Raw genomic sequence first — 27,444 nt, 5'->3', positions numbered from 1 at the left:
TCTTGTTGTTATTATATCACTGATATAAAAAAACGGGTTGTTCTTAAAATGTTAATGTCTGGAGGATTTTTATTAAAATCATTTGTGAATATTAAAATATATGTTCAGAAAATGTTATCACTTAAAACTTTTTAAATAAAGTTTTTGGACACAAAGTCATTCTAATGAAACTGAAAAAAAAAAAAAGACACTTAACTGAGAGATCTAAAATACATTCATCTCTTAAATTCATTGTGACTTGCCTTCATAGACAGCTGCAAACCCTTTTCCTACCCAGTTACTGCTACTACGGAACTCAATCCACATTCTGCTGTCTGTAGAGGTAAGAACTTCAGGCACTTTGTCCCCACAGAATCTACCTAAAAGAAATAAAAGAATAAAGAGGATCTAATAAATATGATTCTGTGTTCTACCTGCTTTCCACATTAGCTACAAATTATACATATATAGCCTGGTTTGGTTAATATCACTATCCTTAATGATCAGAGCCAGAATTATGCCTTAATATTTATTTAATAAAGGTAAAACAGCCTCTTCATATATATTTGTAAACTCTCAAATAATTGATGTCAGTCTTATTATCACAAGTACTATGAAGAGTTAACTCAAAAAGGATATTTACAGACAGTCCCACAATGCATCAAAGTGGGAACCAGAAAAGGCACAAGTCACCCTAAGACAAGGGTTCAAACCTTCATCTGGTCAGGAAGCAGGAGAGTAACTTGCTTAAGAATGTGCTCCTGGCCCAAAGAGAAGTTCTTTCTCTGGTCAGATAAACCTCTAGAATACTCCAAGGATTTTATTGCACATACTCCATCTCATTCATAAAGCTGTAGTTGGTGGAATTATAGGCAGAATAACCAATAGTACCATAAGACTTGAGTCTGAGATCTGACATTTTCTAATTGCATATCCAAAGGTAAAAATAATGGAAAATGGATGTAATACTATCATTCCTTCCTTTCTTATCCTATCCATCCACAAAGATTCATTGCTTACTGTATGTCTGCCTCTGGGCTCTAAGTACTTACATAATGACAAATAGTTAAATGTGACAAAGCACATGAAATAATTCTATCAGTACATTACATTGCTATCTATTTTTGTGTGCCTCTGAAAATGATATCATGGATAAGTTTAATATATGAAAACTGGTAGCCAATTTGAAAAAGCAAATTCATACCAACAGTTAAAAGACAGAGAAAGATCTTCCCGAGATGCAAAATGAATTAGAGGCACGTTACAGTACTTCTTAAGCTACAGTATGCAAGAGAGTTGCCAGGAAATTTGTTAAAATCCAGTCTCTTGCTCAGAGGGTATGGAGTGAAGACCTGAGTTTTTATGATTCTTACGCCTTTCCAGATGAATATAGGACAATCATTCTGAGAACTAAAGTTTTGCAAGAAATGGTGGGGGAAACTTTTTGCATAAACACCATAACACAGAGTCAGTCTGGTGGACATAACTCAAATTTTAGCTTCAGATTTGATATGAGCTTAATGAAATGTTTCCTTTGGGAAACACACATGTATATAACAAATGGTTTCATCTAGGCTAAGAGACTAAACGTACAAGACAATGTTTTCCTCAACCTGACTGTTCACATTAGTTCAATTCCTCATTTCTTCCCTATTTTTAAACATTTCCACAGATCTCTGACTTAGGCTGCTGTCACTTTTAATCCAAGTGTGTCCATTCAGCAGGTTTTGGATGTTAAAAAAAAAAAAATCTGTCTAGCACATCAACATGGCTAAACAAAACTACGTCTAAAAATAAAGGAAGTCACAATCTCACAAAAAAAAACAATGAAAAAAAAAAGAAAGATCCATTTAGAATACAATAGCACACAAGCTCACAGCAGTTCTCAACTCTAAGTTAAAGAGGGCAACGGTAAACCACCTCATACAAGTTAGTAGTGCGGTCTGTGGTTAAGCACTGGCAGCAGATTTACATGGGGACCAAACCTGGCTAAAGCTAATGACACAGACCAAAGTTCTTGTGTCTTCACAGCCAGAGAAAAGCTCTCTGAGGGGAAATACCAGCAACATCCTAAAGAAACACCCAATGCATGTGGCACAGGAAGATTCTAGCAAACAAGTACCCAACAGTTCACAAGCTACTGCCTTAGCAAAGACAGGATACCCACAAACTACATCCATACCTGATCTGGTTTTTGTTTCATCAAAATCACAATTCTGAAGCTGAAAATTCAGGAACATAGTGAGGAATTATCATTATAACTATACTACATGAGAAAGCTATGCTCAAGCATTACATTCAGATCCAATATCTACTATGATATCTAGTCATAGTTAAGCTAGTTTAAGTCAATCAACCAATGTATTTACTTGTCTGAATATTTGGGGTATCATTGAAAAAAGTGTAGTAAAAATAAAAGCAATGTAGACTACATACATTTAAACTCTAAGATGAGAGACAATAAATGCTCTCTACACAAGACAGAATACTTGCATAACCACATGGGAGGTAAGTAAGCTCTTACCAAGGAGAGGTGACTTCCTCCAGTACCCATCTCTTACTTCGATGTAGTCATACCAGCACAAACTACTCTTGTATAGGTCCATTGTGGTAAAATTTAAGATAATCTGTAAGAAGGAGGAAAACAACACACAAAGTAAAAATGATGGTAAGGACAATGATAACTTGATTCCTGGAATGAAGGAACCTAAGACTACAGTGAAAAGGGACTCACAGCTATTTCTTTCTTTTTTCTATATTTTATCACCCTAATATTTTTTCCTAAATACCTCAAAACCATGTTTCCTCATTCTCATTAATATTTAATAATTCCAGTAGAAGCAAAATTTTAATAACTGGAACAGATTAAACATTCTAGCAATTAACCCAAGACTCTATAAAGTTAGTTTGAATAATTAATTGTAAAAAACCAGAAATCTTCATTGGAATAGTTTATTATGAATTTTTCTATCATAAGCATGACTTAAACCATGAATAATTTCAATGTTTCCATGAATATCTTCTTTTTAATAATTTATTTCAAAGACAAATAGTCGGGCATCTATAATTATGTTAAAAATAACTACTGGGTGCCATTTTCCCAGAACATAATATCATTGTGTATATTGAAATGTTCAAATGTAGTCCTAGCATTTAAATGTATCCTTCAAACTATAATCAAATTCAGATGTCACTACTCTTCTTTAGATCCAAGAATACATATTCAAAGACCTTTCAAGTTAGATCTTGTACAAGACACTTTATTCTGTACTTCATTTTGGAATGATGCTGCTTTTTGTAAAGATAATTCAAGAACAATTCTAGGAAAGATAATTTATTTATAAAAGTTCTTTACTACTCAAAGAATTAACTTTTTATTTACTTGATTACAACAAACGTAAGAAATGCACTTGAATTAAGTAAAATTCATTTGGGAATCATTTGCTGTATTCAAAAGCTCAATCTAACTCTGTTCTACTTAAATTATCTAAGATGCTTATGGCACATAGTGAACCTGTTCTTTTAATTTTATTTAATTAAATTATTTATTTATTTTTTAATTTTTTACAGACTGCAATTTTGATTCATTTTACACAAATGGGGTACATTATTTCATTTCTATGGTTGTACATGATGTAGATTCATGCCTGTTCTTTTCTGCAGAAACTGAAATGGACTTCCCCCAAATGCAACAAATTATGAATATTTTAAATGTTTCTATTATAAAATAATAGTTTATAACAACATTCAAAGAGCTCAAAGCAAACACTGGTTATAAGAGAAATCTAAAGGCATAATGAGAAATATAAAAAATATAATAAATAATCACAAATCTATAAAAAAAATCCTGCCTATTCTGTGCAGAAAACGTATGCTTCTCCCCTTTCTTGAGCACCATATTTAACAAAAATGTAAGTAAAAATTATGGCAAACCAATCCTAGGCTGATTTACTCCTTCCTAGTGTGAAGACACAATATCATACAAAATATTTCTCATAACATCTTATATCTAGGTACACAGTGGTCATTGATGAAATTGTACACCAAAGTTGGCTTCAATTGTTCATATAGATTAACATGTTCTTTTTAAGTAAGAGTACTATGAAACAAAATCTACAAAGGATGAAAAGATAAGAGAGACACTTTTTAAAATGCAATAGAGCAGGCATTATTGCATTATTAATTAATTAGTATTTATTCAGTTATTATTTAGTTTTAATAGCTACTTTTATCTATTTTGAAGTTTCTCTATTTTACCTTCAATTTTTTAGTTCCAATATTTTCAAAACCTGTTTGCAAAAATTTCCCCAACAGGGGTTAGGGCTGTAGCTCAGTGGCAGAGTGCTAGATTAGCACATGTGAGGTGTTGGATTCGATCCTTAGCATCACATAAAAATAAACAAATAAAATAAAGGTATTCTGTACATTTACAACTACAGAAAATATTTTTCAAAATTTTCCCAAATATCCAAAGGCAAAGTACTGATCATTCTTTCTTTTTCAAAATCCTCAACACTCGATTAACAAAATGCTTTCGTTTCTAAATTATTTTTGCCAAGTTACGCAAACATTTTCTTCTCCAATGCAACCTCAAAATTATTCTCAGGATATAGTGGGAGAATAATTTCTGGCTTTTTCACTTAACTGTGTGTTTACTTTAAGTCTGCTACAAATGGGGATACTACCACTGTCTGATATTAAGTTTCATTCTGCATTCATAATTTCCCTATAACAACCACCAGAGCTTCAACTTCCTGTGATCATATAAGAACTCATTTGTTATAGCACAGACAGCAAAAGTAGAATACAGACACAAAAGAGATAAATGTGGATCATTTTGTGGCTTCTCTTTTGAACTTAAAAAGTTTTAAAATAATGTGCAAATAGTTTTAATTTCCTCCTGTATAAGAGAAAAAATCAGATGAATTTGAAATACATATATCATCAAATTTCATCCCAAATTGAAAACAATGAGGTTGGATTGCTAACAGTTAATATTCGAATACTTAGAATAAACACACACACACACAGTGGAAAAGGGATAACTGAGCAGAAAAGTTCCCTATCTTGTTTTTAATCTTCTAGTTTAAACTGCAAGCACCGTGGAGGAACAAAACCGGCCTGACACTAATATAAAACACAGAGTCCTTTAGAAGTAGAAAATGTAATAAAGATAGGTTTTCTAAAATCAAATCTCAAGGCTCTGAGGATAGAAGTAAATTTCTGGCCTTTGACTAAGTTTGCCAGCAGAATCCATACTTGAATTACAAATCAAAAGCACTTGGAAAATATTTTGGTGTTTCATATTATGCTATTTTATGTAAACATATTGCATCTTTCAAAGAAAGATAAAATGAATACTACATAGTACAATTATACAAATATTTTATTTCTGATGGTAAATGTAAGTATCAAGTTAAAATTAACCATCGTTCCCTTGGAACATGAGATGGAAGGAGATTATTCAAAGAACAGTTCTCATATTTCCTGTGATCTGTTAGGAGTCTACTTGCAAAGTTAAAGTGATAAAATTGCTGTTGAGTTTGCTTATTAAAGACTTTGTTTTACAATGCTGCAGAGTGAAGAATCTTGAAGAAAGACAGATCAACAGTTGAAGGGACTGGATGTCTGCAAGTCTCCAGAGAAAGAAGATTTAATCAACTAACTTTTGTCAACACAATTAAGACATTATCAACTACCTAAACAAATTCCATGGGCACCATAAAATGACCAAGTAGAATAACATGTACACCTTAAAGAGATGAGGATAGGGAAAACACAGATATTGCCAATTAGGCTGATTATTAAATGACTTTTTAAAGAGAGATATTAGATTCAAAAGCAACAAGATAAAATAGATTGCTAGGCTCCATCCAGAAGAAACCTAAAATATCTAATAAACTTTCTCTCAGAAACAAGGCTCAGAGAAAGTAGATCAGGAATTGGTACAGGATTCTGCCTGCATCCTACTTTTGTAAATAAAGTTTTATTGCAACCATTCCTTTACTATATCAACCATGTCTGCTTTTATACTACAAGTTGGAGCTTTTCCGTTTGCTAATTTACTTAAACTTTATATCAAATGAATCTTCTTTATATCAAATGAATCTTCAGATATCACTTTATCAGGTTTGTCTCACCAGAATTAAATACAATCATGTATACAAAACTACACAGGGAATCACAAAGCATTAAGATGTCAACTTATTGTTATCTTCTTGGCAAATATTCAGCCGTTCAACAACATAAATTTGAAAGAAAACATAAAAACAACACTTCTTGTTGTTTGTATTCTTGATAATAGCCATTCTAATTGACTTGAGATAAAATCTTAGGGGAGTTTTGATTTGCATTTCTCTTATTACTAGAGATGTTAAACATTTTTTTCATATATCTGTTGATTGCTTCTACAAGAATACAAGCAAAAAGAGGTGTTGGTGAGGATGTGGGAAAAGAGGTACACTCATACATTGCTGGTGGGATTGCAAATTGGTGCAGCCACTCTGGAAAGTAGTATGGAGATTCCTTACAAAACTTGGAATGGAACCACCATTAGACCCAGATATCCCACTCCTTGGCCTATACCCGAAGGACTTAAAATTAGCATACTACAGTGACACAGCCACATCAATGTTCATAGCTGCTCAATTCACAACAGCTAGATTGTGGAACCAACCTTGATGCCCTTCAACAGATGAATGAATAAAGAAACTGTGGTATATATACACAATGGAATATTATTCAACCATAAAGAAGAATACAATTATGGCATTTGCTGGTAAATGGATGAAGCTGGAAAATGCCATGGTAAGTGAAATAGGTCAAAAATCCAAAGGTCAAATGTTTTCTCTGACAAGTGGATGATGATACACAACGAGGGAGGCAGGGTAAGGGAAGAATGGAGGAAGGATGGATTGTGTAGAGGAAAATGAGGGGTGGGAGTGGGTGCGGGAAGGAAAGATAAGGGAATGAGACAAACAGCATTACCCTATGTACACATGATTACACAAACTGTGTGACTCTATTTTGTGTACAATCTGAGAAATGAAAATTTGTACCTCATTTGTGTACAATGAATCAAAAAAATTTTAAAAATAAATAAAAATGTTCTAATCCAATTTCATTAAGCCAACTATTCTAGGAAATATAAAAACTTTTAATTTTAAAGCTTCACAGAAAAAGTGACATTTTAAAATAGGGGGCTCAAAATTCATAGAATGGACAGGAGAACTTGGGGCTTTGTTTGAAGTTCTTTCCTTAAACAGATTATCTGCATAACCTCAAACAGACCCTAGCCTAGTTGTGTAACCTCAGGTAGACCCAAGTTTCAATCAGGGATTATTTATATCACAGATGGAAAACAAGAGTGAGGATTTGTTATTAAAATAATTTATGGCTTAAACTCATGCAATGATATTTGGATTTTGAATTTTTTTTGTCATCACCTACGAGTCACCAAAACATTTTCTTATGCTTCTCCTGAATCCCCACTCCAACCACATGTCTAGTTTATTAACCATGTCAATTATGGCATGCTGCAATGTTCCTAAATGTCCACCCTTGCCTAGAAGCCAGTATATAGCCAATGAAGTAATAGCTTCAGATGCGCTTTGGGCTTTAGCTTCACTCATCTCCGTTCTGTACTCTAAAGTCACATTCAACTCCATCAAGTCTAGATGCCTGGTTATCAAATGCCTGGTTATCAAAACCATCAATGCCTGGTTATCAAAAAACCCGGAGTCCTAGCTCCACTTTTCCACTTCCTGTTCCATAATCTCTCACACATCAGCTTCATCCTGCTCAGTCCTAACTTCTCGCAGTTGTACCCTGAAAAATCACCCTGATTTTAGCTTACATTCCTCAAGGTGTGCCGAAGTCTACCTGGATTCCACAGTCCCTTTCCCTGCACCTTGAAATCTTTACAACTCTGTCTCCCAACTCTTCAGTCATGCTAGAATCTCCCAATAAGATCTGAACTCTCTTAAAAATTCAGGTTGCATCTTGCTTTCTTCAGTAATTTTTTCAGTCTAGCAATTATATTACTATTATAAATTTGTAAGATTCTTGATACAAGAATTTATTTTACACATCAGAAAAATACATCTTTTTAAAAAAGAATCAAAATGTTTATGCATCAGAAAATATACATCTATTTTAATAGGATCAAAAATGTGTATGGTAACTGTTGAATTTACATGGTGCCTTTGGCAATATAAGTGGCACATGGTGAAGTGACCTCATGGGTATAAAACATAGATGAGTGATCAAAAAGAAATGTTTGCAAAAAGAGTCAAAGGATAGCTTTTAAATGAGTAGGACAGAAAATAGAGATTATATTAGTTCTATTCAAGACATAAGCGATCTGCCCTTGTTCAAAGATCAATCAAATGCAAGGGACAGAAGAATCCATACTGTGTGCTTTCGTCAGCAAAATGCAGCCACATTCTTGGCTGTACATTCTTGACTATATCCAGCATGAACTGTGCAACATCTAGAATAGACTTAGATTGAACAGGAATCTTTCTTTATGTTGGGAGACTCAATTCTAGAAAGACATATATGTTAACTGATAACCTTATTTTTTAATTGTGGTAAAATACACATGGCATCAAATATATAATTTTAACCATTTTTAAGTGTATAGTTTTTTAGGATTAAGTACATTCACATTGCTGTACCAGAAAGACCTAATTTTTTAAAAAAAGCATTTCAACATGCCCAAAAATAATATATATTTCCTGTGCAAAATAAAGAAAAATATCTATTTGTAAACTTACCAGGTATAAATATGAATTAATCTGATATATATTTTTCCATAATTTTCCTTCTAATGTATGTAATTTAAAAATTAAATCTTTTCATGTCTACAACTTTTAGCCCATTTAAAAATTTTTTTGAAATTATTTCATAAATCAAATCAGTGTTTTAGTTTTCAAAGTTGATTTTGTTTCCAAATTTTCATTACTATAAATAACTGTCTTTGAAAACATTCAGATCATTGCTCTAGGATAAATTTCTGGGTTTTTGTTGTCGTTGTTGTTGTTTCTTTTTTTGTTAATGTGTTAAAGATTACCAAATGTTCTTCAGAAAGGTTATTTGAATTTCTACTTCCTGGAGTTTGGACCATCAAGATTACTTGGTATGATCACTCTATCATTGCTACTTTATGACACATCCTTTTCAAATGCCATTTCCTTGATAAAGACAGAGTAAACAATTTTATGTATTAAATGAGCATCTATTTGCAATGATATACCAGTGAATATTCTGGTTTCTTTGAAAATCAACTGTGATGAGAATATTTACTTATTGGCTATAATAGAATAATACCAACGAATAATACCAATGTTATCTTTATGTGCTATAGAAGTTCCATTTTGACTTTTGTGCTTTTTGTGTTTTTACAGAAAGGGTTTACTTTATGTAAATAACCAAAATAAATTATTACCTTACATTTTCTTATTTTCAATTCATGAAAGTAAGGTATCTTTCCCAGAATATGAAAAAGTTGCTGATGTTTTTTTTCAGAAAGAATACAAAATATATGAAGTAAAACTTTAATTTTTTCAAATCCTTCTAAATATCTTCAGTATGATTTATTGAAAAAATATATTTTTCAAATTTGCTTGAAAAGTAATCTCTGTAAGCAAGCAAATAAGTTTTCTATTCCCATAGGCTTACTTACTTCTGCCCTTTGTGCTTTCTCACTGATGCAGAATCCCCTTTAACATTACCACTGAATTTGAATCACTGAAGCTTCATGACATTTTTCTACCACCTTGTAGTGCAATTCATTTCACCTCATTAAAGTTATTTTCAAATTCACCTTAGTTATACCAACTCTTCTAATTTTAAATAAACTCTAGAAAAATTTAGTTCAGGTATAAAACCAAAAGCTATTGGAAATTGGTTTCATATTATAGTAAAGCTATACATTAATTTGGGAAAAATTGAAAATTTGTCTATACTATAACTTCATATCTTGGTACATGATATGTCATTCTGTTTATTTTGGTCCCACAGCAAGGTCTTCAGTTTTCTAAAATAAATTTCATTTTAATGTATTTCTTCTTGTTTGAACACCTCGAATCCTGCTTATATTTTAGCTGATAACATTAAATTTTTGAGAAAGGAAATGCTTTCTCTGTAACTAAAATAAGAGAAAAAGAAAAAAAGACCCAAATGATCACTCACAGATGATGGTAAAACAAAATGTGGTATATACATACAATGGAATATTATTCAGCCTTTAAAAGGAGAGAAATCCTGTCACGTTCCAACATGGATAGACCTTGAAGCAATAATGCTTAGCAAAATAAGCAGTCACAAAAGGAGCCACATTATGTGCTTCTAATTATGTGAGATATCTCGAGGTTTCTAAGTAGTCAAGTTTACTGAAACATTGTATGGTGACGGTTGCCAGGTGCTGGCAGGAGCTAGTAAAGGGAATTTCTTGTTTAATGAGTACAGAACTTGTTTTGCAAGATGAAGATGTTTTGGAGATTTATTTCATAATAATGTGAATACGGTGCATGTAAGGATGGCCAAGACAGTTAATCTTGTATGCTATTTAACATAATAAAAAAGTTTGTAAAATATTTGCACATTGTAAAAGAAACATTAACTGCAAAAGACAGTAATGCCTTTTTTACATGAGAAAAAAAAAAAAAAACAGGCATGAACAAAACAAAAACATATCCAGGCTTCACTCTATTCAGACAATCTGAATTAGAGAATCCTTTTATGTTTTAAGAAGATAAACACACTAATTAAATATAACCATTAAATAAGCAGGCTGGTAGAAAGAAGTATCGTTGTGTAATGAAATACACATTTAAAGCTTTCAAACCAATAGAAAGAAAAATTTAACAAGATTAAAAAATATAATTCAATAGATAAGAAAGCAAAAAAAAAAGAATTAACAAAAGGGAAGACATATAATGTGCAAATAAGAAATAATAACATTAATCACATCAATGTTAACTATAATTATCACTCTCATTAAAAGCAAAACTTGTCATCATGTATGAAATAAAAAATAAGACTGAACTGTTTGCTCTCTAAAAGGGACACACTTAAAAGGTCACAAAATGACAGAATCTTTAAAGCAGGACAGAGATTCACCAGGCAAATATATTAATCAAAAGAAAGTGTAGCTTTATTAATATCAGACAAAATAGAGTTAACCTAAGCAGTAACTAGAGATAAAGAGAGTCACCATGTAATCAAAACAATCAGGAAGATGTAATATTCTAAACAAAGCAATCCTCTACATTTATATGTATAATGATATAGAATAAAATGTATAAAATAGAAGTGAACAACTGTTAACAGAAATTAAGAAATCAATGAAATAATATTGGCATACCTTTCTAATTATTTGATAGACAAAGCAGATAAAAACAATAATATGGAGACTATATCAACCATACAATTAGAAAGACTAATATGTAGATAGACTAATATATACATAATAGAAAGATCAATATATAGATAAATAATTTCACACCCAAGTGCACAGAATATATTCTTAAAGCACAGATAATTTTATGGACATTGGTCACTTCCAAAGTAATACCAGACTAAGGCTATTTCAAAGACCGAATCATATATAGACTATAGTATCTCATCCATAGATGACTAAAAGATAAATTAATAAGCAAAGGATGACTGGAAAAATAATATGTTTCCAAATTTTTTAAAAAAATTACTAAAATATGTGTGTTAAAGAAAAAATAACAGAACACATAAAATATTTAGAATTTTAAAATAACAAAAATACTATATGTAAAACTGATTAAATTCAGATTAAGTAGTACTTAGACGTAAATTAGAGCCCCTATTGTTTATACTGGAAAAGATACTTCAAATTAATAAGTGAGACTTCCAACTTAAGTTAAAAAACCAATTAACTCAAATGTTTGAAAAATAAAACAAAAACACAAAGTATAAAAATGAAGTAATATTGTTCATTACCCACTTGTAACAACGAATTTATTCACTAATCATCATAAATAATATTAAGAAAAATAAGAGAAAGGATAACAAATTTGTTTTTCTATTTGCAACACTATGGAAAACGTAATTTTCCTGGTAATAACATATATAAGAAAAGTGAATTACTTCTGAATGCTAAGGGTATGGGTATTTCAAATGCATAAGAGGAACATTTATACCCAAATATTAATTTGCTGTTATTAACTGATTTGATTAATCTTATTCCCAAAATTTTCAGATTTTACAAGATGTATTTTTTTTTAAAAAAAGTAAAATTTTAAAACTTACTCTCAAAATTTACCATTATTTAAAATTTGCTCTTTAGTTCCTTTTTAAGAATAATTTTCATAATATATTTTGAAGGAATTATTGAAAGAACCTAAATAGCAATTGGTCAACAATTATAAGCACATTACACAGAGACAGAATTGCAACTCTTAAATTAAAAATAGCTAAATAACTATGCATGCACTCATGGATTTCAAGTTATTCCTGATTTATGTGCATAAAAGTTATGTTACTCAAATATTTTATTCAAAGAATTTATGCCAGGGATATCACAAAACTCTGGCCCTATGATATTCCTCAACCACATTCAATTATCCCCAGGAATATTAAATATATTTAACTGTAATGACATTTCACTGAAACTAATGAATAAATATAACTCTTTTGAGATTAATTGAAAGGTCAAAGTCATATAATAACTAGTAAAAAATTAATCTTTATTCTTGAGATTAATCTCAATATAGGTTTGTTAATATTAATACAGATGACTATCAAAATAGACCTGAGGTGAGCTTTCAAAATAGAATTCAGAAATTAATACTCATTTTTAATAGTTAACAATTTTAAATTTTATATCCAATCAAACAAACAATGCTAAAGAAAATTTTGTCTTCCTTTTAAATTCTTGTGTGTTTAACTCCACTTTCTGATTTTCATGATCTGTTACTTCCAACAAAACTTTTTTTTTTTATTGTATACAAATGGGATACATGTTGTTTCTCTATTTGTACATGGTCAACAAAATATTGAAACAGAAATGGTGGTAGTGGATGTTCTTGTTTTTTTAACCTACCTCAAAAGAAATAGTTTCCCTAATAAAAATCGCTTTTGTGATCATTTTTGTTGATTCTCTTTCTAAGATTAAGAAAGTATTCTCTTAGTTCGCTCACAGTATGCTATTGCTGTTATTAAATCATTAGAATTTTTCTCTTGATTTTAGATGCTCATCTAACAGTTACATACAGATATATTTTATAGATAGATTATGGATACTTATATATACAAACATATATATTGGCATTTGACTTGGTAATTTTGATGGAATTTTTATATCCATATTCATGTGTGAATCTGGGGTAAAAATGTCCTTTCTTATACTGTCCTCATCAGGACTGGTATCAAGGTTTATAACACATACATAAAAGGACTTTTTTTTTTTTTTAATTTTTGGTGGTGCTGGGGAATGAACCCAGGGCCTTGTGCTTTTCAGGCAAGCACTCTACTAACTGAGCTATATTCCCCAGCCCCCCATAAGAGGACATCTTTATCTCCAGGAAGAGTTTATATATAAGATTATGCTTATTTCTTCTTTCAGTGTTGGGTTTATCTTACTAACGAAGCAATGTGAACATGACTTTGCTGAAAATAAAACCCTAATAATTCAGTTCACTAGTAATGCTATTTCTTTAATGGTTACATGATTATTCAGTTTTTAATTCTTTTCAGTAAGAATATGGTAAAATTTTGTAGGAATTTGCCCGCTTCATCCAACAACTTTTAAGTTATATGCATAATGTTCAAAATATTTTAATTTTAATTTTGTTTTCTAAAGTATCTATTGTCCCATGTTCGCTCTCTAAATATTAAATAATTGTGCTTTCTCTAATTCTTTCTTTACCTCTTGTCATTTATTTCCCTGTTTTCAAAATCTATTCAAACAAGCATCTTTGTTCATATTTTATTTTCATGTCAATAGCTTTATCTTTTATTATTTCCCTCCTTAAATATCTTTCTTTTATTTTATTGCCTTGTTTTTTAGGCCTTTTATATGGAAAGCTTGCTCATTGGTTTTGGGTCTTATTATTCTCTTATGTAAGCATTTAAGTCTGTGAATTTTCTTCAAAGTACTGCTTTAGTTGCATGTTACAGGCTTAGTATTCAGTATATTAGTTTTATAATGGTTGAAAATAGTTTCTAAGTTTTATTATAATTGCCTTAATTAAACATTTAGGTGTTTATTTCTTAATTTAATATTTTCATAGTTATCTTTCTAATGCTGATTTTGAACTTAACTTCATTGCATCTGATAATATGATTTTATTACATCAACCCTGTTATAGCATTTACAGATTTTTAAATTATATCTTCCAAAAATTTCCAGAGTTTGAGTAATAACCATTATTACTTTTCTGAATATTTGAAGAATGAAAGAAGAATAAAAGATAAAGCAAATTATGTTTGAAAAATGATGAACCTTTTCAGTTATATGAGACTAAATAGAACTACCTTCTCCCCTGGGGTCACAGAAACTCTCCAGATACAGTGTGTATAAGAAGGGTAGCCATTTGGAAATCCTGGAGAGGAGAGGTTGCCATTGGATTCTTGGAGGGTTTCTCCACATGCTGAAAGGAAAGAATACATAAGATTATTCTTTAATTTTTATGAAGAATGTAAATATCACTAACAATGTCTTAGACAAGAGTATGTATTTATATCCTATAAGACTTTTCCTAAGTAAAGTTCTTTTTATATATCTCTTACCAGAATTTTGGTATACTTAATCTCATCACTAGAGTTATCATAGAACAAGATTATTAATAAATAACCTGGCATTTATAAAGTTCTTCCTCATAGGACATTTACTCATTCTTTCTCAAGAAGCCAGTAGCCAACTTAAAGGACATCCAAATTCAGGGTCAGGCCAGTGGATACCAAATTAATGCTGCTTTGGGACCACTTGGAACAGTCTATTTATATATTTGAGTGAATAGAGGTTAATAGTAAATACCATTCAAGGTTGAAAAAGTCATAAGGGATAAGTAATAAATATTCAATAAAGGTGATATCAAAATGTCAAGTACAATGTTTCAAAATAAGAAAAAATTGGAAAAGTAAAAATATCATGGAAAATTTAAATTTTCCAAAATATCTAAACACTTTACTATGTCTTTCTTTCTATTTTATCCTTGAAAAAATTATCTGTCATTGGAAATAAAAAATAATCAACTACACATAATCAAGACCTATATTAGGCGAAGGTTGATGATCAGCACAACTTTATTGTGGGTTTTCCGACTGCTTTTGAAAGACATGGTATAAAGTGCACGACCTAGACTGTGTTTCAAGGATTCCTAATTCAAGAATGATCTCTCTGGTACAGCCAGTCATCTTTATGACCTTCACTCAATAATCTTAAATAACAGTTCCTTCCTTCTGAAGAAGACTGAAATCAAAACTGAGATATGACCATATTACAGAGTCAGAACTACCAGCAGGTGAACTCCTGTCTCATCAAATCCTCAATAAATTATAAATGGTTCTGGAAATCTTATGTTAAACAAAGAAAGATAATGACTCTGAAAACATAAAACAGGACTGTAAAAATAGTCTGTTATAAATATTCAGAAAAGAGATATTATGTTTGTATAACAAAATAAATTTAAAGTAGCAATAAGCAATGTTTATTTTGTTGAACCAGGCAGATAAAAGGAACTTTAGCACAAAATTAAAATGCTCAAGGTCAAAAATACAAAAAATACATAATTTAACACTGTTCTATGAATCATCTAGGGCACTTGACAATTGCCACAATGTAAGATGACTTTGGAAAAATGAAAATGTGTTAAGATTTTATTAAAATAAATAATGTATTTCCAAGTGGATCAGCTAGGTGCTACTTAATTTGGGAGTTGAGTGTTTCAGTGAAAAAACTTAAAATTCTCAGCAGTTTAAAAGTAAATTCTGTATTGATTTAAAGCCTTTTAAGCTGCAGAGAATTCTCAGACTTGATTTCCTAAAGTGAAATTAAAATAATTTTATATATCTGTGTATGTTTATAATCTACATATGTATATGTTTATAATCTATACATATAGAATCATACATGTAATGCACAAATTTACACAGTACTGTTCTGATTCAAAAGAGACTGCATTTTATCAAAATGCACAAATGTATTCTACTGTCATGTATAACTAATTAGAACAAATAAAAATTTTAAAAAAACATAACATACAATTTTAAAATTAAATGTCTATGACATAGTGTCTGTTTATAATTCAACAAGTACAAATATCTATTATTAAAGTTTTGATAGTCCTTTCCGAACATTATTCAATAAATGAGATTGTCCCAGGTTAAAGAGCCCCTACTACACATTATGTTTCAGTCATTAGTTGATTTATGCTGTTATCAAAAAAATCTTTACTATTCAAATAATTTTAAAAATTAACAAAGGAAAGGTGGCACCATTCAATTCAATCATTTAGTCTGCACATTGATGACAAGGTATGTGGATGAAAAGACAAATATAAGTATTGACACTGTCACTTCCTAATTACATCCTCACATGTTAAGCTCAAAAGCCTTAGTTCCAGTTTTCTCTTCCACCTATTTTGTTAACATAGACTTCATAAGGTTGTTTTGTAGGGGTTAAATTAAATGTTACTATGCCCTGAGTCATCTTAACACTTAAATACTCCTCCCACAGGGAGAAAGACTAGGACTGTAGGGTAAGAGTGTGTCTTTAAACTACAACTATTTCCTGAGTAAAATTTGGGAAAATGAAAGCATTAAAAAATATAAAGAGGCAAATTATTATGATGAGTATTCTAAGGCAAATTATTAAGATGAATATTCTAAATCAAAATTACTTTAAAAAACAATTTGAAAGTTAAACATAAAAGTCTTTATCATATGACTCACCTCACTTTTCAATTAAATAATGCATACATATCTTCCTTCTTCTAGCATAGAAAATTATGGTATAAGTATCATTTAGATTGTGTATTATTGAGGAATAATTACAAATTCTCCTCCTTTTAGTAACATGAGCAAACTTACACAGGAAAACACATCCATCTACAAATATATTTACTGTCGAATGTCCATAGCATTCAACAAATACCAAATATTAAATTTTTTTCTTCTCCATATTCTGTATTTTACTAAAGCTAATGAAAACATAGAGAACTGCAAAATAATTTGAATTTAATCAAAATCTAAAAATGATAAATTCTAATTTAAAGGAAGTAATAAAAAAGGTCTAATCAACTTGGTAGTATGCTTAATGTTTTTAAATTGTTCACAAATTCATGGCTCTTTAAAATTTTTTAAACATTATAAATAAAATTTTGGTTCAAAATGATTTTCATAACAGGAAATAGAAAAAAACAAGAATCCTAAGTAATTACCTGAGCAATAATAGTGAGATAAATTGTTGAAAGATTTTAAAGATTTTAAAATATATTTTTGTAGCAACTGCATAGTCAAGCCTAAAACACTGTAAGTCAAAGCACAGATACCAGCTCCTGGAAGGCTTTCTCAGCCAATACACACCAGCTCAGCTACTCCTAACTCCACTCTAGCATCTTTATGGAAGAGATTTACTTCCTCACCGAGCTCTCCCGCCCTCCTCATGAGTTCCCCTTCCTTGCTATCTGTGTATAAATTCCGTTTCCTTTCATGTCTGTAACATCCAGTGCAGTGCCCATCACATTAAAGTTTTTTCATTCTTTCAAGTCTTTTGAGCTCCTAATTGATATCAGATTTCAGATACCTGGAAGAAAAGCCCAACTCTGATCTTCAAAGAGCTTCCAATCAAATGACAAGTCAACTGACAATCAGAAGAGTAAGATATAAAGACAAGAATTGAATAGACAAGGAGTCCTGAAAGACCAGGGCATTTTTAAGTAGAAGGATTTCAACAGGTGGCAGTTACGGGTGTTCCATCTGACAGAAGAGACCAAAAGCAAAGGATACCATGATTCCAACTGAAGGAAGTAAGGGTGAGAAACTAAGTTCTAGGGAAATTAGTATCTAGATGTGAGGGTAAGGGAAGAGATGGGGGACAAGTTTTGAAAGAGGCATCCTGAGAAGGAAATTAACCTTTATTCTGAAGGTCCATGGGAAAAGATTTGCATTTTGAAATGTCACTTGGACAGCAGTATGGTCAGAAAACTGGAAGTACGTATGAGTGAAGGCAAGAAATAAACAGGAGGCATGTCAGCAATCAGACAAGAGTGGATGGTACCGGAAATATTCTCCACAGGAATTTGAGATTCTAAGAGGATGGAAACAAAAGGGTGGAGAATGAAGAGGCATGGGAAGAGAGGCAGACGGGGGAATGACATGAGAATGACTCCCACCGTCTGACGTGGGCTACTGAGGGTCCTGCGTTACCATTCCACCGAAAAGGGAAGGTTTGCTAGTAGATGAACAGTTACATTCATGAATAAATAGAGAAAAACGACTAAGTGAATTTTTTTAGTGTTGGTGACGTATTTTACCCAAAAGCCGCACCTCTAGAAGCAGTGATAGAAGAGTTTTCTATCTGAATTCTTGGAGAATCATAGTAACAGTACATGAACAACTATTGTGCAGATAACAAAAAAATAGACACTTTTCATCAACTTTGCAGATAAATAAAAGACGTGCCAAAACACTTGAAAATTCCTAGTAATCAAAGCCCATGCGTGTCAAAACTGGCCTTCCATCCCTTCCGCCTCCACATTAATGTACATCCACTGATATGGGCATTCTGTACATGTATTGTCTGCATATTAAAAGTAAGTGTGTGAACATAGGTTATGTGTGTTAATGTGTGAATATACATATACTTTGATGTTACAAGAGGGATCCTAATCTTCAAAAGCTTATTGTTAGATACAAATTTATTTTATGTTTTTCTTAATTTTATTATGCTGCTTGATGCTACAGTTTGGATCTTAAGGGTTTTACAAAGGTCATAACATGGTACTATTTGAGTGGGACCTTTAAGAGATGGGGGTTAGTGGAAGGTCTTCAGGTTATCAAAGGTGTGCCTTTGAAAGTGATAGTGGGACTAGCGTCTTTTCCTCTTTTTGTTCCCCACTTCCGGGTCATGAGGTGAGCAGCTCTGTTCCACCACACATGGTTGCCATGGTGTGCTGCCTCAGCACAGGCCCAAAACCTATGGGGTCAATAGATCATAGACTGGAAACTTTAAAAGCCAAAAATAAACCTTTTCTCTTTATAAATTAATCACCTCAAGCATTTGTTGAAGTAATGGAAAACTGGCTAACACACTTGACAAACTAACTATGGAAGACCTATGGAGAAATATTATGCTTTACAGTTGGTCAAAGTACCAAGTATTGACAAGCAAAAAGTTCATAGGATTACAGAAAAAAACTGAATGAAGAGAAAATGCTGATTAATACCAGTGAGGTAGGAGAAGAGTAAGACTTTTAAAAAATAAAAAGGAAAGTAATGTAAAGGTTAAAGCAAATTAGAGAATACTGCTAGAAAATGAGAATTGGAAGGAAAAAAAAGAGGCTCCAAAAGAAAGAGAATAAGAGGACAAATTAATCATTGATGAAGAGCAGACATGCTATGACTCATATACCCCAGAAAGGATCACCTATACAAGCAAACTGCTAATTGTTGGGATCAAGGGAAGAAGAGTTTAACAATGACTTATTCTTTACCCACATGTGGATGTTTCTTATCCTAATGTTTGTATATAGGATACAAAGCACTACAATAGCAGGCAAGTAGCTTTGGTGGGTGTCCTTTAAGATTCCTTACTGCTTGAAAGGCCTGGAAGTCACCAGGACACAGGACTGACCTTCTGACAACTGAATCCAGAAATCCCTCCTATTCCAATGTTGAACCTCTCCACCTTCCCTTCCCTTGCCCCTTCTGGGACCATGTGATCCAGCAAGGGGTGAATGTCTCTTACAGAAGTGCCAGTGCTGTAAGGGACCGTGTTCTTTCTTTACACAGTAATTCACAAGAAGACTTTCTTGCCTGTCTTTAGAACTAAGAGGAAGAAATTCCAATGAAAGCATTTCTAAACTATAACTTACCTTCAGAGCATCACCTTAAAAATCTAGCTTTAGTCTTATTTTGAGCTTTTTGAGATGAGCATGTATTGACAATACAACTGTTTCATACATCCATTTAATTTATACTTTGACCATATACAAATAGATAAATATAATAATGAATTACATGGTTTATACCACCTATAGCATCACATAAAAGTAACCATTAATATTTTAAGAAAATTTAAAATATATACTTTTCATCATCTGACAAAAATTTTAAACCATTCTCTATATTATTTAAGAAGGTGCAACAGTATTTGCAGGCAGCTTATGAGAAATTTGCCCTCTTGGACTCCGTTTTCCACTTATCACAGACCCTAAAAGCCACAACCATGTGTATCTAGTGCTATACTTTTCCAGATCAGTATTCCTTTCAAAATTAAATTCTAAAAGAAATAGCTTTATAAAATGTACTTCTACAAGAACTTTGAGTATAAACTGATAAGAAATAATATTGGGCAAGAAAAGTAGCCAAATATATTTTATGATTTCTACTGATGAGCAATTTCTAATAGAAGGGTTAAGAATAAGGCAAAGGAGCATGCAGTTTAATATTTATCTTTTAGTTCTCCTTTGTTTCATGTAATTCATAAGCTGTAATATTGCAACTTGCTTTACATACTATCTTAGGAATATAAACTGTCTTTCCCACAGATCATAGTGCTTCATGAGTATATGGATATACTGTATTAAACAAATGAATTTGTATGTTAATTATGGCCCATTTATGTATTTTACACAATTAAAATCTCAAGGGAAAACTATACTTCTAGTGGTAGTTCTGTTAATAACTGAAATATGAAGATCTACAGGCTGAAAATTAGATTATGGTATCATAAGTTCAATTACTTTTTGATTCCCAATGACTTTCCAAGTCAATGTGCAAATGCATCTCAGAGTGCTTTTTATATTATATTTATATTATATGTGTATATAATATACATATTTTTAAAGAGAATCAAATTAGTTTATTTGCAAAGGGTTCATTTATGTAGTTACTACTAGTCACAACATCTTTCTCTTTTAAAAAGTACAAAAGCATAACATATCCAATGTTGCTAGAAATTAGTGAAGGATCACCCATAGCCTTCTTCAAAGTGGTGACTGTCTCATAAATTTATCTTACCTATCAGAAACTGTAGTAAAAAAAAAAATAACAAAACCATACCACACAGATGTGTGTATTTTACATATCTACATAAACATTTTTAAAAGGCATTTATTCAAATATGAATTCAACTTAAATATGAAGTAAATGAATTAATGAACATGAAGTAGAGATATCTGTAGATATGTATAGGTATGTTTATGTACAAAAGAAAACATTTTGTAAATCTATAATATAAATACAGTTTCCATAAAAACATAAAACTGAATTTTAAAGTTGAGAACATCATGTATCACTTATATAAGGTCTAAAACACATAAAATAATATCATGTATTGTTAATGGATACTTAAATGCATTAAAATTTAAAAAAATGAAAAGAAGAAAACATTTTGAAGTTTTAAATATCAACTCATTAAGATACCAAAGTTTTTAATTACTTACTTAAATTTCAAAAATCTCAACTTCACTCTGAAAACTTAACCTAAATTTTAAAAAAACTAATAAAAGTAAAATTGGGAAAAAATAGTTTTTCACAATGTTCCCTAGTAAATCTGATTTGAATGGAGAGGAAACTTTTAGGCAGAAATATCAACAAAATCTGGTGTGCTGAATCAATAAAATAATGCCAACACCCACACTGAATCATTAACTTCCTAGCTAGCATTTTACACACCTTACTCAGTAATTCACACCTCACTCAGTGAGTAACATGCTCAGAAATTATTTTTTGGCAACAAAATTATAAATTCCTACTGATAGAACTTTAGTTTATATACCATCAGTAATGCTCCTTGGAAGGAAAGATCATGCAGAATCTGATTCTGAAAAGATAATCTTTTTCTATGAGCAAGGAAATAGAACTTTAACCATGAAATCATGAAACTACTTAATAGTGATCTGAAAATAATTCTATTCCACTCTTTTACTCTTTTAAGCTAAAAGAAATAAAAATACACCTCCGCTGTGTTTGACATCTGATTTCTAGCAACCTGTTTCTATTTATAGCAATAAGTAATCCAGAGTTCTGTTCTGCCTCATTTTACAACCACTGACTTTGAACTCTATCACATCATTTGCCAGCACAGAGAAGAACAAGAATTAAGTTCTGCCTTATGCATCTGGAAGAGAACAGTCAAGCCCAGGCATGCCTCTGTGTTTGTTTTGTGCAATACCTGGACATCTATACAGCTTTCTTGCCTGTGCGATATCTCCTTTGCTTAACCGGGTTCGCTGACCAATTGCTGGACGTATTCCATTATCATCACGGTTGGGGAGAATGGTATCCAGGAACATCCCCCTGGAAAAAAACAGAAGCAGACCACACCTACGTCACCAAATTAAAACTCCTAACAAACATCAGGCTGTATTTTTTTTCCCTTCAAACTCATTTTAATCACAGAGGAAATATGCCAGTTCAAGCTTTATGCAGTGTGAGGCTTTCAAAATACTTTCATCAAAGTAGGAAAAATAAAAAAAGGTGCATGTTAAACGTGTGTGCCTCACGTTCAATGACAACATTCACTTTTTACTCAGAAATGTACGTTGTATGTTTGTAATGATATGAAATACTTTTTCATCTCCCACAAAGCACACCATGGCTTTTATTTGGGTCTCCCTCACAGATCCAAGAACCCTTAGATTACCAGGTTGTAAAACAATTCTTCCTTATTAAATAAGAAAAACAGCAACCTCCAATAAATAATTTTGAGGCTACTGAAATTGTAAGAGTTAAATGAAAAGTTAATTTATTTTTAAACTACTAATTCAATCAAAGATTATGAGAAGTCCTGTATTATAATAGTATAAGAACCAGGAAAAACAGAGTGTGAAAACTTAGATAAGTTTATGCAAAGCAAAATTATTATAATTTTGCATATATATATATATATATATTATATACACACACATATATATATAATTTAAATTTTTTTCACTATGAAATAAATAACCAAACATAGCTTAATCAATGCCCTAATAAAACTAAATTATAGATACTAAATTGTTTTGAACTCAAGGTTGTGGTAGGAGAATTGCTATTTTTCTTAATATGCATAATTTAATATTCTGACTGCACTACACTAAACATGTATTCTAATTTTGCAAAGTATATCAAATATTTATAACTTGAAATGAAGTAATAAGCTTAAAAGTTAAAATGGACTGAAAGACTATTCCAAAGAGTTGAGAAGTATGGAGTCTATGTATGTGGATTAAAAAAAAAAAAAAAAAAGGTAAAGGAACTGTATATAAAATTATTTTTATGTTAAGAAATAAAATCATACAATAACATCTTAAATTGAGATAAACCACAGGACATTCCTTTAAACTGAAATTTAACAGAACAACATAGATTTTTAGATCTATTGAATTCTCCCATTAGGAGATATTTACTAAGCACTGTTGTAGGTCTACCTCATATCTTCAAGATTCTAACAGTCTAATGTCGGGAGAAAGGCTTTAAACAAGATATTGATAACCAAGGTAGTAATGGATGCTATGGAGAAAAATAAAGGTGAATTGATGATATTCATTGTGCAGTTATGATAACTGGCTCTTTAGTAGAGTGATTAAAAAGAACTTACTTGGGATCTGACATTTTAACTAAACACAAAGAAGTGAAGGTTAGAGCTGTATGTGTAACTGAGAGTAGAGTGTTCCCCAAAAGAAAGAACAAGAAATTCAATAGATCAGAGATGAGAGGATCATGAAAGTTTGAGCACCAGCCAGGGAATTTAACTCTTACCCTGAAGACAACTGTTAATCTACAGTAAATTGTAGGAAGTTTATAAACAGAAAAGTAACATGATCTCTGAGTAATTTATGACCACTTCCAAGCTTTTAATAGGGGAAAGAGTGGTGATCATTAGATTTTACCTGAATAACTCAAATAAGAAGACTGGAACTCTTTAAAACCATATCCAAGCATCTATAAAACCCTGTGTGTATACCACTTGAGATGTGGGTGAAGATTAATGATTTATGGAAACTGATCATTAAAAGTGAGAGCTTGCACATATTTATAAGAATCTCCCCCAGCTAGGACAAGGCAATTGAAATGGAAGACTCAATTATCAGGTAACATTGAGAAAAGCTATTTCTCAATAATGCTTCATGATCAACAGGTACATTAAGGTAAATCTAAATTAATGAAGTGTTACAATTTATGCAGTATTTCCGTACTGATGTCACTATTTTCCATTTCAAAAATAAATTTATAATCTTTGAAAACTTTTGTTATTTTTTCCAGCTTTCAAGATTCCATTTTAAAAGGTCAATGACATTTTGGAGTGAAAATATTCGATCTCAGACAACAGAATGATGAATTTTGACTAATTCTGCCTAAAGAAGTAATCAACCTTCTGTTCCAAAAGGGGTTAAGTGACTTATTCTTTTCTTCTTTCTTTGTCATCAAGAAGTTTACAATTCTCTTCCCTACATCCTGACCATTAAGCAAGACAGACTCTTAGTGGATCTTCTCAGTGAGACCCTATCAACAGGCCTGAGTCAGATCCTACTCGGGGTATACTAACTTAAGCTCCATTCTTCATTTACTTTAGTTACATTTAAACAGAAAAATAGCCAGGTTTTTACATAAATTTTTAAAAATTTTACAACTTTTTTTTTAGTTAAAAATGGGAATTTTCCAGTGTGCAAATATCTACATTACAAAATATCCATGGACATTAAAATCTCATAGATCTAGCCCTATTTCTCCCAGATCTGCTATTGAGCTACATTCATAGAAACAACTGAAACCTTCATAGACTCTGTTCAGAATCTATAAGAGTTCTGAAGAAATTACAAAACTCTATATACTTAACATTTTCAGAACGAAGAACAAAAACCATGATTGTCTCAATGAATATAAATAAAGACAGCAAAACAGCATTTGACAAGGTTCTACAGGACAAAGTGTTTATCATGACAAGATTCTTTTCATGACAAACACTCAACAAACTAAAAATAAAAGGAAATTATCTCATCATAATACAGGCCACATGAGAAAACCCCATAGTTCATTTCATATCTTTTCCTCTTAGATCAGGAACAAGGCAAGAATACCTATTGCTACCACATCTGTTCAGTATAATACTAGAAGTCGTAGCAGAGAAAGAAAGAAGAAGAAAGTGATAAAGAGGGGCAGGGAGAGGTAAGAATGAAGAAAGAAGGAAAGATGAAAGAAAGGAAGGAAGGAAGAAAGAAAAGAGAGGATGAAGGGAGGGAAGAAGAAAATAAATAGCATGCATCCAAATTGGAAAGGAAAAAATTGTCTGTTTACAGAAGCTATGTTCTTATATGTATAAAACCATAAATATTGCTACAAAAAAATTAGAAAATAAATGATTTCAGAAACATAAAGATACAAAATCAATACACAAAAATTATTTCTATAGAGTAACACAGAGCAATCCAAAAAGGAAATTAAGGGGAAAAGTTCTACTTGTAAGCATTGAAAAATAAAAAATGGCTGATAAATAAAACAACCAAAGGATTGAAAGACTTATACAATGAAAACTAAAAAAAAAAAAAATGTTGAAAGAAATTAAAGAAGAAAAAATATAGAAAGATTCTTTATTCATGTATCTAAAGATCATTAAGATATTAAGATTACCCAAATAGTCTATAGATACAATACAATCCCTATCAAAATCCCAGACACTTGTTACAGAATTTTTTTAAATCACACTAGAAATTATGTATAATCTCAAGGGATAATGAAAAGCTTAAATAATTTTGACAAGGAGGAATACACTTGAAGAACTCACACTTCAACCTTCGAGGAATTATTTCAAAACATGTTATACAACTACAGCAACCAAATCTTGTGGTACTGGCATTAATTGCAGACTACAGACCAATGAAATAACATAGAGACACCAGAAAGAAACTTTATATATACAGTCAAATTATCTTTAACAAGGGTGCCAAGACACATTAGGTCCAAGGAAGTAGCTTTTACAGATGGTACTGCAAAACTGAATATCCACAAGCAAAACAGTGAAGTTGAATCCCTATCTCATACCATTTTGAATATTAAGAACATAAACAAAAAGCCTAAATCTATAAATCCTCCAGAAGAAAACATAGGGGAAAAACTTTCTGACATTGGATATGGCCATGATTTATTTGATCTGGAATTAAAAGCATAGACAATAAAATTAAAAATAAACAATAGGATTACCTCAAACATAAAGATAGCCTACAGAACGGAAGCTGGTATTTGAAAATCATATTCTGGTAAGTGGTTAATAGCTAGAATATATAAAGAACTCTTGCAACTCAACAACAAATAAATGACCAGATTAAAAAATGAGTAAAGGTCTTCAATAACATTTTTCCAAAGATGCTATACAAGTGGTCACCAAGAATATGTTCAAATGATCATGCAGAGATGCTCTCTAATCATCAGAAAAATATAATCAAAATCACAGTGAGCTATCACTTCACATCAAGACACAGAAAATAAAAAATGTTGTTAAATATGTGGAGCAATTGGTACCCTTGTGCTCTCTTGTTGAGAGTATAAATAGTACAACCACTATGGAAAAGAAAATGGAGTTTCCTCAAAAAATTTAAAATAGAATCAACATATGATGCAGCAAATCCATTTCTAGGTAGATACCCAAAAGAATTGTATATCTGAAAGATATTTGCCTATCTATGTTCATTGCACTACTATACAACCCTAAAGTCCCTTGATGGATGAAGGGATAAACAAAATATTATATGTCCATACAATGGAAGTTATTCTTTAATGTTGCAGAAGAAAATCCTATCATATGCTACAGCATGGACAGATCTTGAGGAAATAATACTAAGTAAAATAAGCCTGACAAAAAAGAAAAAATACTGAATGATTATAATCATAGAAGGTAACTAAAGTAGTCAAAGTCATAGAAACCAAAAATAAAACGATGGTCTCTAGGTACTAGGACGAAGGAGAAAGGGAAGTTAGTGTTTAATGGATATAGAGTTTAGTTTTGCAAGGTGCAAAAGAACTGCTGATCTGTTTCACAACAGTGTAAATATATTTAACACTATTTAGCTGTACATTTTAAAAATGAATGAAATGGTAACTTTTCATTGCAATTTTTTACACAAAGAAGAAATTTCAGATATTTTTGGAAAGGTGAAGCTAAAATCCTGTAACAAAATTTTCATTTCTGAAATCATTCATTTAAATATGCTAATAAACATTCTCTTGATAGAGTCAAAAAAGTAAAATAATATGAATAGGGTCTATCCTCCTAACGGGTAGATA

The 27,444-nt window shown here is 31.3% G+C and overlaps 1 protein-coding gene across 4 annotated transcripts in view; it reads right to left on the bottom strand.

The window, feature by feature from the left end:
* Positions 1–27,444, bottom strand: part of Tll1 (tolloid like 1) — a 205,719-nt gene that overhangs the window by 52,425 nt on the left and 125,850 nt on the right. For all 4 annotated transcript variants that reach the window (XM_047551066.1, XM_047551067.1, XM_047551068.1 and 1 more), the window contains 4 exons: positions 22,355–22,479; positions 14,491–14,606; positions 2,504–2,606; positions 243–359 (listed from right to left, as the gene is read on the bottom strand). In XM_047551066.1, the coding sequence (XP_047407022.1) occupies positions 243–359; positions 2,504–2,606; positions 14,491–14,606; positions 22,355–22,479 (461 nt within the window). The remainder of the gene's footprint in view (positions 1–242; positions 360–2,503; positions 2,607–14,490; positions 14,607–22,354; positions 22,480–27,444) is intronic.

This window comes from Sciurus carolinensis, chromosome 4 (genome assembly GCF_902686445.1).
Source record: "Sciurus carolinensis chromosome 4, mSciCar1.2, whole genome shotgun sequence".
Taxonomy (NCBI): domain Eukaryota; kingdom Metazoa; phylum Chordata; class Mammalia; order Rodentia; family Sciuridae; genus Sciurus; species Sciurus carolinensis.
This window is presented reverse-complemented; position numbering and strand designations above follow the sequence as displayed.